A 19448-nucleotide genomic window follows, 5' to 3' on the forward strand; every position below is an offset into this window, starting at 1 on the left:
TGTAAATTTTAAAAATTGTCCTTTCTGTACACACTTCACAATATGTTAATTCCATTTTAAGTACATAAAATTATTTTTTTTTTCTGTAGTATATGCTAAAGGTAGGGGTGAAAACAGGAAAATATTTCAAACATTTACTTAGGAGAGCCACAATACATTATTTTAGTTCAGGAATGGAAACATTACAATTTTAGTAGCTAACAATAAGCCTTACATAAAATATAAAGACACCCATAAAACTGTAAACTTTTGACCTTATAACAAAGGAAAACATGAAAAAGGATCACATTTTCTGATTTCTAAGTTATATTTCATGTTGTGGTTTCAGATTCAATATTGTACAAATAAATACTTGAGTGATGATAAATAACTTAAGTTGACGGATAGTAATATGGTAGATTCCATATTCTCTGTGAGAATGTAGGGAACATGTTTTTTGTGTTTTTATCAATGTAACTTGAAATAGTGGGAATTTCCTCTTTATCTGAATTCTTGGTACTTTCACCTAGAACTCCAAAGTGTACAGAGTGATTTGTATTCCATGTGTCTTCCAGTTCCTCCTGTTGACTTTGTTTTTCTGCATTGGTTAGAAAATCTCTCAGCACTTGCTTGAAGATGTAGACTATTTCCCATGGCAAAACATCATTTTCTGCTAAAACTTCTCGAAATCTAGAAGGAAAAACTAGTCATGAATATCTAGTTTTGAAATATTTAAGTTATTCGTAGATTAATTTAAAATAAGTCCACACAGTCTCAGTGAAAGAGATTTTTGCATATTTTAGATTAAAAAAAAACTTTAGAAAGGATTAGAATCCATTAAAATTTTGTTAGTTTTCACATATGTTTTGTTGCTACAACCTGACTTTACTCTGAAGGGTATTTTGTATATAGAAAGGACATAAGTTCCTGTTATTTTATTCTTCTTAGGTGGCCCTTTAAAACCTTATGCAATAATTTCAGGGAAAGATTTCTGAAATTAAAGTAATTACTAGGAAAGCAATATTAAAAAAATTAATATGAAACCATTAAGATATCTGTAGGATTATGATATAAATGAATAATTTCTATGCTTGAATTAATATTAACTAATACAGAACCAGTGATTGTGCAGAAGGTAATACAGAAAAGAACAAACCATATTTTCTTTTAGGCAAAGTCATAAAAAACACTTTGTCCACAGGGACTTTTTGGTTGCTAAATATGGCTAAATAACTTGTATAATTGCTTAGAATTTCCAGTCTAAGTAGTTAAGGAATTTATTACTAATGTCTGTAAGTGTCTTAAAAAAAGAATCCTGTATTTGTACCTGCTGAGAATAGTTCCAGTCTGGCAAGGTTGAACTTGTGAGCAGAGAACTTCAAGCTGTCTTTGCTCAGTAGCTGGGATGGTTGCTTGGGGATTCTGATAGTTTTTTAGCCAGTTATAGTCCACACCAGTTTTTTTAACTTTTTGTTCATTTTCAATCTCTTGTACTAATCTCTCACGTTCTTTGAGATGCCATGTCAGTTCCCGAAGCAGAGTCTTTGTTACTACATCTGAGCCTGGATAGTGTGTGGATTTATGGGAATCTCTTTTTGACCACTTCATCCAGCTAAAAAGTGGCATTTTTTAATCTGGAAAAAAATCACATATATTTATTAATTGCATAATAGACTCTAGGACAGACTTGAATGTCTGATAAATTTGGAATGGGTTTGTCAAAATAGAGTAATATTTGATTGTATGAGTTCAAAATAAGATTGGAAAAAATAAATTATGAAATCTTTCAATACATAACCCAGTTTTGTCACAACAGGCTTAACAATCTTAATGAACTTGGGCTTTGTCCCCATTAATAGGTTGTTATTACAATTAAACATTTTTTCCCACTATAATTATTCCAATTTAACAATTTTTAAAATAACTGGTAATATATTATTGCTACCAGTACTAGTAAAAATATTTATTGTTTAGGAGGGGATTAGCTAAGAATAGGCTATTATTTTGTAAAGAATAAAAAGAAAACATACCTGTTAAGTTGTTACTGTCCAGTTTAGTGGTTGTAGTTCAGAGGAGTTTTGTTTGAGGTAGAAATTTTATTCACTTATATCTTGTTCTCTTGGATGTGTCCACAATAAGCAGTTTGCCTTATTTAATTAACCTTTTAAGCTGAATTCTTGATAAATTGTTTTCTTTGTTGGGAATATGGTTTTGGTTTCTTTGTTGATGAGGCTGCTGCTTAATTCATTTTGTTTGATATAAAAAACAACCGACTTTATTCTCCATGAAGTCCATTAAGATCTCCTACCTTTTGAATGTAGTTTTGCTTAAGAAAGCAATTTGAAACAAGGAGGTGCAGATACAGATGTTGGTTTCAAAATGCTTGCCAATATATTGTTGGTAGTGAGATGAATAACGGGTAGTCTGAAGCAACTACAGATGTGCTCCTAGCTAAAGTGAAGACTGTCGCATGATGTGATGCTTTGCTGTGCATAGCTGTAGGTCACAGTTTAGTGCTGTATTTTTATGCCTGTAGAGCTCTAAAAATAACCATGTTGCTTTTATTCTGTTGCTAAAGTTTCAGGCCATTTGAAAGCCAGGTCAATATCTACTTTAATTAAAGATGAAAAAGCAAATTAGACTTTCTTATTAAAACTTGAAAAATAAATTATAGTAGCCCCTTGCCAGTAAAATACTGTGAAAACTCATTTTTAGTGAGTAGAGTTAAAGAATCCGGATCAGACAGCCTAAAAAAATCATGTGATATTTTTAGTAACTTGTATGCATTTTCCCCCAAAACTAGTAATTATTTTGTTAATATATTTAAACTGTTCTTTAACATTTCAAATGTTTTAAAATGTAATTTTGAAATATAGAGCAATTGCTTTAAATCCCTTTAAAAGTAAGGTAAGTCTGGTAAGTTCAATATAATACTTAAGGGTCAGAATATTAGAATTTGAAACGCATTAATAAGTCATATCAGAAATGAATACTAAGACTTAGAATGTTAAACTTGGCTAGTAAATTTTCTTCTTTCCTTTGAGAATTAGAGGTAAAATATTAGGGTTTTTTTACATTTTTTAAATATTTGTTCTTTGGAATTCTTTACATTTCATAGGGAAATATATTATAGGTGGTAATAAAGGTCACTGTGATTACCACCTTGTTGATAAGTTCCTTTCTTTTGAAAGCATTTTCTCTATTCCTTTTTTCTCTGTGTATTTAATTGAACTATGGAACAGCAGGCGTTGTTTAAAGCAGACCTAAATGTCATGCAACATAAAGAATGATGTGTGTGGCCATTACTATAGCTGATATTACTTGTACTTTGGGAAATTCAGATGTCAGGATTAATTATATTCAACTGGAAGGTTTTCACATTGCATTGTACATGGTTCTATGAAAAATGAAAGGAGTTGGGTTTATAATGACAGAAATGTCCTACCAAATTTTCTGATAGAATTTAAATGGCTCTTGCCACCTCTTTCTTTAAACTATCTTGTTGCTGCTTTTTTTTCCTGAAAATGTGTAACTTATATCAGAAGTATAAAAGAGTAGAATATTCTTAAAGTGGGTATATTGTAGGGATATCTATCTATCTATCTATCTATCTATCTATCTATCTACCTATGTGTGTGTATGTATGTATATTTACACAGGGTTGTGTATATGTACACACACTATGTATTTTTATATCTGTATGCACACATACATGAATATATTTGTGTATGTACTTATGTATGAATCCTTACCCTTTAGCCTTAAGATTCTTCTCTGGTTGAAACATTGCTGGTTGGGATAGAAGCACCAAAAGATATCATTAATTGGATAATTAATGCGTTAAAAGAATTGAAGGAATTCTGTATAATTCAGTAAAAGAAAATGTGATTTTTTTTTTTTACATCCAAGAAGAGATGAAAGCACAGTTGGAGGGAGTAGCTAGATGACACATTAGATAGAGTGCCAGGCCTCTAGACAAGAAGACCTGGGTTCAAATTCAATATAGCTAAGACACTTCTTAGCTTTGTGACTTTGGGCAAGTCACAACCCCACAGTTGTTACTAAGGCAGAAAGTAAGGGTTTAAAAAAAAGAACAGTTACAAAAATATAAACTAATACTGTACCTGAGAACTAAAAACATTAATGGGAATAACAAGTAGCAAAATAGAGTGAAGACCATTAGATAAAATTAAAGTATAATCTTAAAATATAATAGGTCTTAAAAAGCAACTAAGAAATATTCATGAGATGTTGTGCATTTGTTTGTTCCCAAACAGATTTGGAAAATAGCAAGAGGCATAAACCTTAGTATAATTGAAGTTCTAGATGAAAACATTGAAAAAAGAAGAAAAGCTCTGTATTTTGAGTAATTAATTTTTAGAGAATTTTTGTAGTCATCAAAAATGGACAATAATACACAAAGAGAAACTGCCTGTTCCAGTATGGAGAAATTATAATTATTACCCTCTTAAGCAAATAATTATTACATTTTAGAATTTGTGATATTGAAAGGGGGGAAAACCCTAAAAATTAATAAGGGGATGAGGTTATCTTCCACAGAAACAGGGAGGCTTTGGAAGGAAGAGCAAGTTTGATTGTGGGGGATGGGAGGGAATGAAAAGATAATCAATTTTATTTTGGACATATTGAGTTTCAAATGCTGAGAGGACACATCCAGTTGGAGATATTTTCCAGGCAGTTTATGAATGTAGTATTAGAGTTGGGGAGAACTTAGGAATGATTATATAGAGAAAACCTATAAGTAGAGGACTGATTCCATGAAACTAAGGAGAACAATAAAAATTTGAATGTAGAGGGGAAACTGAGAAGAGGACTTTCTTTGTCATAGGGAAACACAAAATTGTAGGACAGGAGATGGATGCTGATCTAGCCGAAGAACACAAAAGGAATAGTGAGATGGGTAGGAGGAGGACCAGAATAGAGCAGTGGGTGTCTCAGAAACCAAGAGAGGAAACAATAGTCTTTCTCACCTCTTAGAAGCTCTCTCCTTCCAAGGCTAATAAGCTCAGTTGCTGACTTGGACATGAAGCCGTTCCTTGGCTCTCTTCCTTTCTCCTGAAGTATTAATGCTCTCTATCCCTTCCAAAATTAGTTTATATGTGCCTTTAAGTATGTTTATTGACTGACTGTTTGACCTGTGAACCCATATCAATAAGAATTTCTTTAGTTGGAAGCTCCTCTTAACTTGTCCTGTGGCCTCTTCTCTTTTTGCTTTGTATTATCTCATCAGCTCCCATGGATTCATTTATTATTCCTGCATATGATTCTCATCTCTTAGCCACAGTCTTGTATCATCAACTGTCACTTTTTACAAATTTGATATTTTATTTATTTTTTGAAGTTAGAAAACTGCATGTATATTTTTTACAATGCTTTCATTCTTTTAAAAATATTTTCCCCATTATATGTAAATATAAATTAGAAAATAATTTTGAGTTCCAAATTCTTTCTTTACCTCCACTTCCCCCCTTATTGAAAAGGCAAGCAATTTAGAGGTTATACATATTCATTAATGCAAAACATATTTCCATATTTGTCACGACTTTTTTTTTTAACATCTTGAACTGATTATTTCATAGGCATCTCAAAAGTATCCAGAACAGAACTTGATTAACTTTATTTCCTAACTCCCTCTCATCTTCTGAACTTTCCTATTACTATTAAGGATTCTACCATCTTTCCAGTCAGTCAGGATTGCAATCGTGGTGTCTTTCTCAACTCTTCACTTTCACTCAATCCTATATACCTTATTAATTGACAAATCTTATTTCTACCCTCATATATCTCTCCTATAAATCCTCTTAGGACAGTCCGGTAGTGAGTGTAGTGGCTAGAGCTTTGGACATGGACAGGAAGAAGACCCAAGTTCAAATCTGGCCTTAGACCCTTACTATCTCTGTGACCCCAGGCAAGTCATTTAACCACTGTTTGCCTCAGTTTCCTCAATTGTAAAACGGTGATAAGAGCAATTATATCAGAGTTGTTGAGAGAATCAAAAGAGATGATATTTGTAAAGGGCTTAGTATAATGCCTGGCTCATAGTAGGTGCTATGTAAATTCTTATTCCCTACCCTTCTTCTTTCCACTCACATAGCCAACATGGAATTTTCTAATTCATCTCCCTGCTTTTGCCTCTCCCCGATCTAATTCATCCACTGCTCAGCAATCAAAATTATTTTCCTAGAATTTACCAGTCTGACCGCATCAACCCCCTCTCCCTTTCCCCTCAATCAGTAAAATCTAGTTTCTGCTTACCCTCTGGCCTTTAATAAGCTCTTTAGAACCTGGCCCCTTTCTACCTTTCAGGCTCATTCCACTTTACTCTTCTTCGTGTCCTATATGATTGAGCTATACTAGCCTACTTGTTCCTCCAACATGACACTGCCATCTTCTGTCTTTGCATCTCTGCTCTATCTGTGACTCATGCCTGGGTTAGTTTGGTTCCTCTGTCTTTTAGATTTCTTATGTTCACTTGATGAAATATTCAACTTTGCTAATCAAATGTAAATTAAAATAACATTGAAGTATGACATCACATGTGATGTCATTTTTAAGCACTTCATTGGTTTTTATGTGCACTTTCATATGCACTTCCTCAAACAGTACAAAACTCATCTGAATTGTTTTCTCTTTAACAATTTGTGCCCATGTCCCTCTTTAAATCCTTGACAAGGATAGTTTACCAAATATCCTGTGTGATCTTTCTTTAGATTGTTTGATGTTGCATAGATGTCAATGGAGCATGTGGGGCTATTGTTAGTTCTTCCCATGAAAACCTTCATTATTGGCTGATCTATACTATACTTGTAATTACATCACCACTATCTTCCACTTTCTTCTCCTTTATTTAACTCTTGGAGTAAGAGGACCTTGTCTTGACAAACACTAAATATTTGTACCTTTAATGCTATCTTGACCCATTCTCCAAAGGCAGCTTGCCCTTTCAGTCCTTTGCTTCTAATTTTCAATCTGCCTTATCGTCTTACTCCTTCTCTAGATTTTACAAACCCTATGATGTGCCCTGATCTACTTAAAAATAAAACCAAAACATTATTAATTTGATGTTACTATTCTTTCATATCATTCTGTATCTTTCTTCACTTTTATTAACATTATTTTTCCTGGGCTATTGTTGGCCTTTATTTTTCCACTCTTTCTTGCTCTTTACTTCTTTCACGCAGCTGCCAAATCAATATTCCTAAAGAACATCCTGCTCATGAAGCCGCGTTGGTTGCTTTCATGTCTCTTGAGTTACAGTATAAACACCTCTGGCATTTAAAATCCTTCATGTCCTGACTCCAGTTTATTTTTCCATAATCATTGCAAATTATTTCTTCAATGTGTTATATTTTATAGCAAAATTGGCTTATTTCCTATTCCCTTGTATATATTATATTCCAAATCTTGCTGCCTATGTCCAAAATTCACTTCCTTTTTACAAAACTCTGCTGTATAGGTTGCTTTCTTTAAAGCCCATTTCAAATGCTGTCCTTTAGAAAGTATAGTCTGATTCCCTACTCCATCCTAGTTATGCTAATATTTCTCTCTCCTGTGTTAAAAATTACTTTTATCTATTCTGTATTTATTTTATATTTACTTCTTTAATTAATTAATTGATTTTTTTTTTATTTATTTTGAAGCCCTTACCTTCCCTGTTGGAGTCAGTACTGTGTATTGGCTCCAAGGCAGAAGAGTGGTAAGGGCTAGGCAATGGGGGTCAAGTGACTTGCCCAGGGTCACACAGCTGGGAAGTGTCTGAGGTCAGATTTGAACCTAGGACCCCCCATCTCTAGGCCTGGCTCTCAGTCCACTGAGCCACCCAGCTGCCCCCTATTTATTTCTTTTAAAAAAACACTTAATTATTTTTCAATCAGCAAAAGTTTACCTTCTCTTCCTCCCACCCTTAATTGAAAAAGAAAATACATTATACATATCTATATATATCTCAAAACAAAACATTCATTGGCTATGTTAAAAAACCTATCTTATTCACTCTGAATCTTCCACCTTTTGGAAGAATAGCATGCATCATCATTAATTATCTAGAACAAGTGGTTTATAGATTTTTTTTCATTGTATAAATTGTCTTCCTGTTTCTTTTCTTTTCACTTTGCATCAGTTCATATAAATCTTCACAGATTTCCCTGAAATCATCCCCTTCAATATATTACAGTATAGTGATATTACATGTAATTTATATACCATCATTTGTTCATCCATTCCCCATTTGAGGGGCAACCCCATAGTTTTAAATTCCTTCTCACCAAAAAAAGAGCTATCAATATTTTTATATAATTATTTAGAGTTTGCTTTTCTTAGGACTATCCCTCCATTACCTTCCTCTTTGGCTCCCTTCTCTATTCCCCTTTCCTTTATATTTCCCTGTTGTAAGTATTGTTTAGTTGCATCTCAGAAGTTTTGGTTTGCTTCTCTTTTGTAATTTTCTTTCATGAAATTTTCTATTGTCTATTGTTTCTGTGATATGTTTTTTGACTTATTAATTCCTTATTAAATTATTTGACTAATTTTTATCTTTTTTTAAGGGACCTTTATTGAATACGATTTTAGTCGTGTTGTCAGGAAAGAAGAATATATTTAATATGTTGGCTTTTCTGTATTTTAAAGTTTTTAATGGCCTAATTAAATGTTAATTTTAAAGATGTCTTGCAGAGTTTAGAAACATTTTATAATCCTTTGTACTCCTATTCATTAATTGCCAGAAAGCCATTATATTTAAGCTTTCTAAAATGTATTCCTGTTCTTCCTTTTGTTTAGTCTTTTTGTTAGGCTTGTCCAAGTCTGAAAGGGGACATATTAAGGAGTTTTGTTGTTACTTTTTTTCTTACAAATTACATTTTCATTAATATATCTCTTGGTTATCTTCCTGTTCTGTAAAAGTAGAATGGAGGTCTCTAGGGGTTTCAGTGCCTAAGGTGTTTGCTCCCCTTGGGGAAAGAGAGACCCAAGTTCAATAGAGTTTGTGCTTCACTTTACACTATCCAATAGTAATACTGTTAAATACTTCATTCTGGAAAGTGGAAATTCTTCATATTGATGATTTAAAATGCTATATTGAACAAAGGAAAAAAAAAGAATTGTATGATTAAGAAACAAAGCCTATCAATAAAGAGAGATGGAGAAATGACTTGATTATCAGAAAACAAAAAGAAGACTTAAAAAGCCATTTGTAAAGGTGGAAGATACAGTTACCAGTGTAGACCATTTTATTTTCAGTTGTCCAGCATCTCTCTTACAAAGGCTATTCGATTCCTAAACTCTACAGTCTGTTTTATATGGATAAGATATGTAGTCTGCAGAAGCAAATACAAACTAAACAAAGAAACAGCAGAAAAAGAAAAGGATGATGAACATCTAGTTCAACTTTACCTGAGAGAAAAAAGAAAGTATACTATGAATGTTTCTTGCAAAAATATAAAGATTTTCAAACTTATCTTCTAAGTGAACAAAGGAACTTTGCAGAGAATATTCAGTATCAAGTTGTAGATCATATTATATTCATGTTAATTTCTGACTGTGGAGTAAAAAAGCAATATATCTAGAAATATAAAATATAGTATTAGCTCTTTTATTTACCCTTTTATTGGTAATACTTTTTAAGAGTTAATATAAGAAAACAACTGACGTTGTACTGTTCCCTAGAAGGGTCTTTGGGGAAATACAGGTGATAAAGCAAACAGAATTTTCAATATCAAGAAAACTGGGATCCTATATTAAATATTGCTTCATCTCAGAGTCTATATATCTTATTTCATGTAGATTGTCCTTCTGATTCAATAAGTTAACTCAGAACATTTTGACTATAGAAAATTGTACATTTTAAACGTAGTGGGGAAAGATTTAAGCAGTTGGATTTGGTGTAAACTACCTTCCGTTAAAGATATATAGAATGTTTTCCATAAGTTTCTGAATAGTAAGGAATTGTAAACAAAAAGGTTTCAGAAGAACTAAAAACAATGCTGACCATATACAAGTTTCTAATTCTGAAACAGAAAAATTTGTGCCTTGATGAAAATGAAAATCCTTTTCTCCTCCAGGTATATATCTGAAGAAAAAAGGCACAAATTCACCACATGGTTATGATTCTAGTCTTAAGAGTCATTAGTAAACCTTAGTCAGAACCTAAGAAAGTTGAAAGTATAGATAGTTTACTTCAGGGAAACTACCAAAAATTGGGAATGGGAAGGCAGGAAAGGAAGAAATAAAAATGCCAAAAGGAATGTAGAATTATGTTTAAAGAAAATAGAATTTACAGCTACAGAAGAGTAAAATAGTAAGTGTGGTTTACCAATATTTTCTTTAGTGGAATTATTTTGGACCAGTGGAAAAAATTTTGAGATTTTGAATTTTATAAGATATTCTGAAAATAGTGGTTCAAGTTTGGGAAGAAAATTGAAGTAGTATGTTTTCCTTCTTCTTTAACCTCAAATGTTGATTAGGTTTTATGGAATTAAAATTTTTATATTTTTCATAATGGTGAAGATTATATTCTTAAATATTTTTATATGTAGAAAATTTTTTGTTTAAATATTTATAAATGTACCAACTGTATGTTTTATAATAACAAAATATAAATATTAAGAATAAGGATGATTATTAGTATTTTCTAAAGATTGAATATTTTTATAGAAATAAATATAACCAAAGCTATAAAAAAGACAATGAAGGAAAATGGAAGTAGAGTTAAGATAGTGAAGAAACTTTTACTGCAATTATTTTTAATTCAGTTTTTAAAAAAATTGAAGTCTTTTACAAAATTTAAAAATTCTTGGAGAGGCAACTAGTGTAGATGAGTACATGGCAGTTAAATATCCTGATGTTTTGAATAAAGTAATAGAAAAGAGTAGATACACTGGTCACCATATTTTTAATGTGGATAAAAGGAGGCCTTCCAGAACTGACATTTTTTTTTTAAACCCTTACCTTCTGTCTTGGAGTCAGTAGTGTGTATTGGCTCCAAGGCAGAAGAGTGGTAAGGGCCAGGCAATGGGGGTTAAGTGACTTAACCAGGATCACAAAGCTGGGAAGTGTCTGAGGCCAGATTTTAACCTAGGACCTCCTGTCTCTGGGCCTGGCTCTCAATCCACTGAGCTACCCAGCCCCCCAATGACATTTCTAAGAAAGGGAAAAAAAAAAAACCCAATCCAAATTTAAGGCGTTTAAATATAACCTAACACTTTTATTGGGAGTTCAAACAGAAAGGAATTTTGAATTAAAACTGTTTATTGTACTTGAATTTCTTGTGCTCTGAGAGGCTGTTTTTGAAGATTGGTTTTAAAGTTATAAAATATTGCAAGAACAATAATATTGCATTATTCTTTTAGATAATGTTTCTGGTCTTCCAAATATACTTGGTTCGTTGTGTGAAAGTGTAAGCATACAGATTGGCTGAGATATGAATAAAACTCTCTGGAGCAAAAGTTCAGTCTAAGATGCTAAAACATTTTAAATTACAGTAATGATGTTTTTGTCATATGGTAATTGTGGACATAATCTTAGGTATAATCAGTAATTTTTTTTAATTTAAGAAATTTTGTATTAGTGTCACATTTTTCCCATATCCCCTCCAACGTTTAATAATTTTCCTTTCCTGTTATATTAGCCAGTCTGGTAGGTGTGAAGTGGTGGCACCTCACATTTGTTTTAATTTATATTTTTCTAATTAATAGTGATTGAGATCTTTCTTTATTTGACTATAGATAACTCTTATTGCTTCATAAAATAATTGCCTGTGCATATTCTTTGACCATTTATCATTTGGAGAATGACTCATGTTCTTACAAATTTGACTTGGTTTTATTCAGTGCCATGCCAAACCACCAAAAAGTTATTTTAATGAACAATAAAATTCATCTGGATGAATAAAAGCTAAAGAATATAAATATTAATGGAAAAATGTGAAAGAAGGAGATGCCTAAAAGTTCTAGATCTCAAACTATTACAAAAAAAGTAATCATCCTTTCATTATTAAAGGACCTAATTGTACAAAATTATTTATAGCAGTTCTTTCTGTGATAGCAGTGAAGTGGAAATTGAGGAGATACCTAACAATTAGGGAATGGCTAAACAAATTGTGGTATATGTTGGTGATGGAATACTATTATGCTATAATAAATGAAAAACAGGAGGATTTCAGAAACTTATGCAGAGTGAAATAAGCAGAACCAGGGGAACATTGAACTGCAATACTGTACAATTATCGAGCTAATCTCAGCAGTACAATGATCTGGGATGGTTCTGAAGGATTTATGACTAAGAATGTTAGCCCACCACCAGAGAAAGCTGTTGGAGTTAGATGTAGATCAAAACATGCGATCTTCTACATTAGTATATTTATAGTTTTATTTGAGGGTTTTGGTTTTATATAAGTATTCTCTTACAAAAATGACCAATATGGAAGTATGTTTTACATGATAATATATGTATAATCCAAATCAAATTACTTGCCATCTCTGAGAGAAGGGAGGAAGGGAGACAATTTTGAAGTTATAATTTCAGAAAACATGTTTAAAATTGTTATTGCATGTAATTGAGAAAATAAAATATTTTTGAATTTAAAACTAATTAAAATAAAAAATTAAAATAGCTCAAAAATAGTAGTTCAACCTTTTGACAATATGCAATAATTAATATTTTAACAAATATTTTAACATATATTAAACAAATAGTAGTTTTATTTTAACAGAAGTAAAATGCCAAGAAAAAAGTTAACTCTAATCTTAATTCTAAAGAAAGTTTAACTCCAATTTCTAGAATTAATGTAAGGTTTCTAAATATAAAACTTTTTTCAGCGTTTCAGTGTACATACTCATTTCAGTAGTAGCCGTGAACTACAACTAATTAAAACTTACTACTCTATTATGAGAAACATCAATTCCTACAGGAGAAAGTTAGATTTAACCATCAAAATTGACCATGTAATGAAAACAAGGACATTTATCATCTTTTCATACACACTTTCCTTTAATATTTTAAAAATGATAATTTTTACAAATACAATATTTTCAAATAACACTTTGAAACACATACTGGATGTAAAGTCACAGAATCAGAGAGTTTGCATTAGAAAGGATCTTAGTAGAGATTATAGTGGCATAACTGAATGGTCAAAACGGAAGAAATCATCACTAAAAAAAAACAGTTAAGTAATTTTTAGCAGACTGTGCATGTCACCTCTACTCTAGTCCTGCTCCTAAACGCCCTCCTACCAAAATCATCTGGACAATGCCCCTAGGATCTTGGACTCAAGACAGATAAGTACTTTCCTAATTCCATACTTTCCTAATTATAATAATGCAAAAATAAAAACCTCTTTCTAAAATACTAACAACATACCAATTAAGTAAAAAAATGGAAAGAAACTGATTATTTAAATTATGGTATGCCATGGGAGGTGGAGTTGTGAACTAGTAAGACATTCAGGAAAGTAATATGTAGGGACAGCTAGGCAGCACACTAGATAGAGAGCCAGGCCTAGAAACAGGAGGCCTTAGGTTCAAATCAAGTCTCAGATACTTCCTCACTCTGTGTGTGACCCTGACCCTGATCAAGTCACTTAACCCCAATTTCCTAAGCCTTACTGCTCTTCTACCTTGGAATCAATACTCATTATTAGTTCTAAGGCAGAAGGTAAGGGAAGAAGAAATGTGGAGAGGGAAAGAGAACTTGTGAGCTGGAAGTGTCCATTAAGAGGGTCCATTAACTGGAAAATGATTGAACAAATTATGATATATGAATGTTACAGAATACTACTGGTGCAGTAAGAAATAAAGAAACCATTCCAGAGAAACCTAGAAAAGACTTGTATGGATTAATGCAAAGTAAAGTGAGCAAAACCAAAGAATAATTTGTACAATAACATGGTAGAGAGATAAACAATTTTAAAAGACTTGTGAATTCTGATCAATACAATTTTTTTTTTTTTATCCTGGGACTCCATTCTAGGAGCATAGGGCCACAACCAGTAGGCAACGGGACACACAGTTGCTCAGGGTCACCCAGCTGGGAAGTGTCAGAGCCTGGATTTTGAACCTAGGACCTTTCGTCTCTAGGCCTGGCTCTCAATCCACTGAGCTAGCCCAGCTGCCCCTACTTGAGTTGCAGTTTCTTTAGCAGATGTAGTTTTTACAGGGTGGGGTTGCTAGCCCCACGCCCAACCCTCCTCCTTTTTCATCCGGGCTAGGGACTGTCCTTGGCCCATAATCAACCATAATTTTAAAGGACCCATGTTGAAAAATGCTACAAACTCACCTCCTGACAGGTAATGACAGTAATGGACTAACCTACAGAATAAGACACATTTTGGGACTTGGCCAATGTGGAAATGTGTCTCTTAATACTTATTAAGCAATGGTTTTGTTTTTCTTTTTGCCTTCTGCTGACCAGGGAGATTCAGAGAAGAAAAAATAAGTTCATGATGAGGAAAAATTTTAAACAAATAAAAATGTTATGGTTATTTCCTTCATGAGCTTTTTCTTCATAAACTTGTCATCTTTCACAATATGACAAATACAGAAGAGTGAAGTATGTTAGCATATGTATAAAACAACATCTTCCTTGTGGTCTCAGGAAAAAGGGTTGGAAGAGGGGAAGAGAAAGAATTGAGATCACAAAGTGTCAGAAAACAGACATTAAAAATTTTGGAGGAAAAAAATTTTTACAATTTTCCTCTTTATACAATTGGAGGAAAATATAATTTAATTTTTTGAAAAGAAATGCTACTCCAAAAGAATAATTATGAATTCAGAAGGAAGAAACCACAGCTGTCTCCTGAGGCCAAGATATCAAAAAATCTAACAAGGGAATAGCTTTATAAGAGAAGAGAATGGTAATCCCTAACATGTTACCTTACTACCTACCACCATCAAGACCACTCCAAAAGTCCCATGGCCCTGGCAAGGACAAAAAACTCAATCCATCCATCAGCTTGTGCTGATCCATTCAGCAATAAAAGGGGAATAGAATACAATGGGGACCAGACCAGTACTATACTCACAGAAAACACCAGAGGCTTGTACTGAGGCCAAGGATCCTCAGTATCCTCAGGACGAAGAAACAGGTTTCAAGTCGGACCCAAAAGTGAACAGTAGAGAAGTATAAAGAAAAAAAGTCTAAAAGTCAAACAAGATCTCAAGTTGAAGAAAATTCAGCTAAAAATCTAGTGCACAAGCAAATAAATCAACCAGGAATGACACAAACAGAATCCATATGAAGACAATTAATTACAAAACAATTCATACAAATAAAGTCAGATCTGAATAATATTAATTTCTCACAGGCAGGCCAAGTCACTGTGATAAAAATGATAATTCCATCTAAATTAGTTTATTCAGTGCTATACCAAACCACCAAAAAGTTATTTTATAGAACTAGAAAAAATGGGGGCAGCTGGGTAGCTCAGTGGATTGAGAGTCAGGCCTAGAGATGGCAGGTCCTAAGTTCAAATCTGTCCTCAGACACTTCCCAGCTGTGTGACCCTGGGCAAGTCACTTGACCCCCCACTGCCCACCCTTACCACTCTTCTAACTAGGAGCCAATACACAGAAGTTAAGGGTTTAAAATTTAAAAAAAAAAACAAAAACTAGAAAAAATAATAAAATTCATCTAGAAGAATAAAAGCTAAAGAATATAAATATTAATGGAAAAATGTGAAAGAAGGAGATGCCTAAAATTTCTAGACCTCAAACTGTATTACAAAAAAGTAATCACCAAAACATTCAGGTACAGGTTAAGAGATTGAGTGTTGGATCAATGGAATAGGCTAGGTACATACTACACAGTTGATAATAACCACAGTAATCTAGTGTTTGATAAATGAAAAGATCCCAGATATGGGGACAAAAACTCATTATTTGACAAAAACTGCTAGAAAAACATGAGTTTGACAGAAACTAGGTATGAACTAACATCTCATATCATATCTCCAAGATAAGATCAAAATGGGTTCATGATTTAGACATAAAGGTAAGTAAGTAAATTATGGCAGCATACAGTAGTTTAGTTGTCAGATCCATGGATAAGGGAAGAATTTTTAATTTCTGATATAATATCTATGGATAAGGGAAGAGATTTTAAATGGATAATTTTTATTAAAGTAAAAGACTTTTGCACAAACAAAAGTAATGTAGTCAAGATTAGAAGGAAGGCAGAGAACTGGGGAAAGTTTTTTTTTTTTTTATAACATTTCCTGTTGAAAGACAAACAGGATTAAAGGGTATACATAATTTTATAACCATTTGGGTATAGTTCCAAATTGCCTTCCAGAATGGTTGGATCAAATCACAGTTCTACCAACAATGAATTACTACAAGCTTACCTTAATATAACAGCATCATTAAAAAACCTAGTAGTTTGACTTCAGGTTTTTCTAATTCTGAAGTCCAATGGTCAGTTGATTAAACATTGGTATGCGATGTTGAAATCTAGAGAAAGGTCCTCAGCATGTTGGAAGGACTCTGCTTTGGAAGTCTTACACCAAGACTTGGACAAGAATTAAACAGGGCTATAACACTAAAAGAAGTTACCTTTATTGATGAGACCACAGACATAATCAATTATCTTTGACAAAGCAGTGTTTTCATATTTTATCTCTCAGAAGCTATTTGTTAGAAAAAATATGTAGGAAAGATGATAATTTTAATTTTGTACTGGAAGAATAAGGTGGTTTTCTAAAATGGAGTAAAACTTTGCATTGTGAGTGGTGGTTGGTGTCTTTGTTGGATATCATCATGTCTTTGAAAAACATGGTATATAATTATAGTGATTTCCTCTTTCAGTAATTAATCACTTAAGATCATAGATTCAGAGTTGGAAAGGACCCAGTCATGTGTTCTTTGAATAGTCTCATCTGAATAAATGATTTTGGGTAAAAAATGAAGCCTAGTATTCATGAAACAAGATTTTATTATGTTCTTTCTTTTGGTAAATCTCAAATATATAATGTATGTAAAGCACTTTGTAAACTGAACTGCCACACTATTCTTATTTTTATTACTCCCATTTAACTTGGAGGAGGAGGGAGCAGATACTCACAAAATGTTGAATAAATGTATAAATGGACTTAAAATATTAAAAAGGCTCTATAAAAGTAAAAGATGAGTTTGAAACTGATGGATTAAATCAACAGTTACATTTACTATCTATTTACATAGTTCCTGATCTGTTTCTTCAATTATATTGTGAAGAAAATGGTATACTAGTGCTTTCCCCCAGAATTTCAACCATTTAAAAATCCAACTAAAATGCTGCTTAAGGGATAGTGATTATTTACCCATGGAAAATATTTGACTAATGTACCATGACTGGATATGGCCACATACAATATCATCTAATAAAAACAGTTCCCTAAAGTATATTTGACTGGAAACTAAATATAGAAGTCATTTCTGCAGGGGCTTAGTCCACATAATTTCCAGGGCATTTGGGAGGAGACATCCTTAGATTTTTCACTAGCAAAGCAGTCATTAGCATTGGCAGGTTCCAGAAGGAGCTTCTTGTTAGCCTTCCTTCATAAATGCCTTTGAGGAAGGATATAAGTCAAAGAGCAGAAAAGAGGAAAAACTTCTTATGGAATTAGTGTTGTGGAGAAAAAATTTTGAAGAGGTGGAATGGCTTTATTCTTATCCTAATGGAATATGGTGGGTTAGGAGTTGGAAAAGGAAAAGATGTCGAAGAATTTGAGGAAAATAAAAACAGCTAGTATTTATATGGTATTTTTGTTTGTATAGCACTTTATAAATATTATCTCATTTTTATCCTTAACCACTTGAAGTAGTTGCTATTATTATCCATGTATTATAGCTTAAGAAACTGAGACAGATGGAGGATAAATGATTTGTCTAGGGTGATTCAGTTGGTAAATATCTGAGGTCATATTTGAACTTGAGTCTTCTCTGATTTCAAATCCAGCTGCTTAAAAGGAGAGGCCCTTTTACTTTTCTGTCAGACTGAATGTTATAGTTTTTTCATCCTTTCAGAGAGAAAGAGGAAGCTAGCAATTAAATTAAGCTTTACTGTGGACTGTCACTTGAGATACTTGTTTCAAATGATGTATCCTTCCTAGGTATGATCAATTGATATTTCCCGGTACATTTTACCAAGCATAACAGATAGAATCAGAAAGTAATAATTTATTTTTATTTTTTTTAAACCCTTAACTTCTGTGTTGGACAATGGGGGTCAAGTGACTTGCCCAGGGTCACACAGCTGGGAAGTGTCAGAGGCCAGATTTTAACCTAGGACCTCCCGCCTCTAGGCCTGACTCTCAATCCACTGAGCTACCCAGCTGCCCCCCAATAATCATTTATTTTTATAAGTTTTATTCCTATTGATTCCAAATCAGAGAAGATCATAAGATTAAGTACTTTGATTATAAGATAAAATACTATTTATGGACTCTCCAAACTATAAATTTTGATGTGATGACCACTTAAGGAATTTTTCTTATATCCCTGACAAATGGTCACCTTGGCTGCCATAATCATTAACCTTGTGACCATGGGCAAGTCATTTAACCTCTGACTTTATTTCCTGAGTGGTAAAGTAAGGTTATTTTTACATGTATCTCTTCCTCATAGGGTTGTTGTAGAGAAAGTGCTTAAATCCTAAAATGCTATAATACTGTGAAATGTTATTATTCTTTCTGGCCTTAAGCAGGGAATTTACCTGTTTCTGGGTCAGTTTATTTTATTCCTAGAATTATAATTGTTAGAAACTGCTAGTGCCCTTTTCTATTATATTTATTTTTTATTTGTTCTTTTACACATATACATGTATATGTGGTTTTCCCTATTAGGAGGTAAGCTCCTTGGGATTCTTGAATTATTTGTATCTCCACACACAATAGCCTAACACACAATAGATGGCTTAATAAATGCTTGTTGATTGATTGACCTTGAATAACTGCCTATGACTTTTGCTTATTAGGAGCCAGCTAGGTGACACAGAGGATAAGAGAGCCAGGCCTGGAGTTAGGAAAACTCATTTATGTGAGTTCAAATATAGCTTCAGGCATTTGCTAGTTGTGTGATCCTGGACAATCCACTTAATCCTGTTGGCCTCATCTGTAAAATGAACTGAAGATGAAAATGGGAAACCACTACAGGATCTTTGCCAAGAAAATCCCAAATGAGATAAGGAAGAGTCAGACATGTTTGAAATGACCGAACAACCACAACTTTTACTCATTGATTCTAGTTCTGCTGTTTAGTGCTATGATGAATATGTAAGGTCCTTTTTCAAAATAATTAACCTTCATATATTTGAAGATACTGATATACTACTGACAAAGAATATGAAGTGGTAGAGAATATCAAAAGTGGGAAAAATGGTTTTAAATCTTCCCTCTAATATATACCAATAGTATATCTAAGTCACTTAAAAGTGAGTGCCCTGAGATCCAGCTCTCCAAAAATCTTAAGTTGCTAGCAGTT

The 19448-nt window shown here is 32.9% G+C and overlaps 2 protein-coding genes across 2 annotated transcripts in view; one reads left to right on the forward strand and one right to left on the reverse strand.

The window, feature by feature from the left end:
• Positions 1-19448, forward strand: part of TDRD9 (tudor domain containing 9) — a 208212-nt gene that overhangs the window by 6745 nt on the left and 182019 nt on the right. The window lies entirely within an intron of this gene.
• RD3L (RD3 like) lies at positions 372-1605 on the reverse strand. Its single transcript, XM_044661887.1, has 2 exons — positions 1307-1605; positions 372-669 (listed from the first exon to the last, which is right to left on the reverse strand). Exons 1-2 carry the CDS (start codon positions 1603-1605, stop codon positions 372-374), a joined length of 597 nt encoding a protein of 198 aa, XP_044517822.1.

Source organism: Gracilinanus agilis, chromosome 2 (assembly GCF_016433145.1).
Source record: "Gracilinanus agilis isolate LMUSP501 chromosome 2, AgileGrace, whole genome shotgun sequence".
NCBI lineage: Eukaryota > Metazoa > Chordata > Mammalia > Didelphimorphia > Didelphidae > Gracilinanus > Gracilinanus agilis.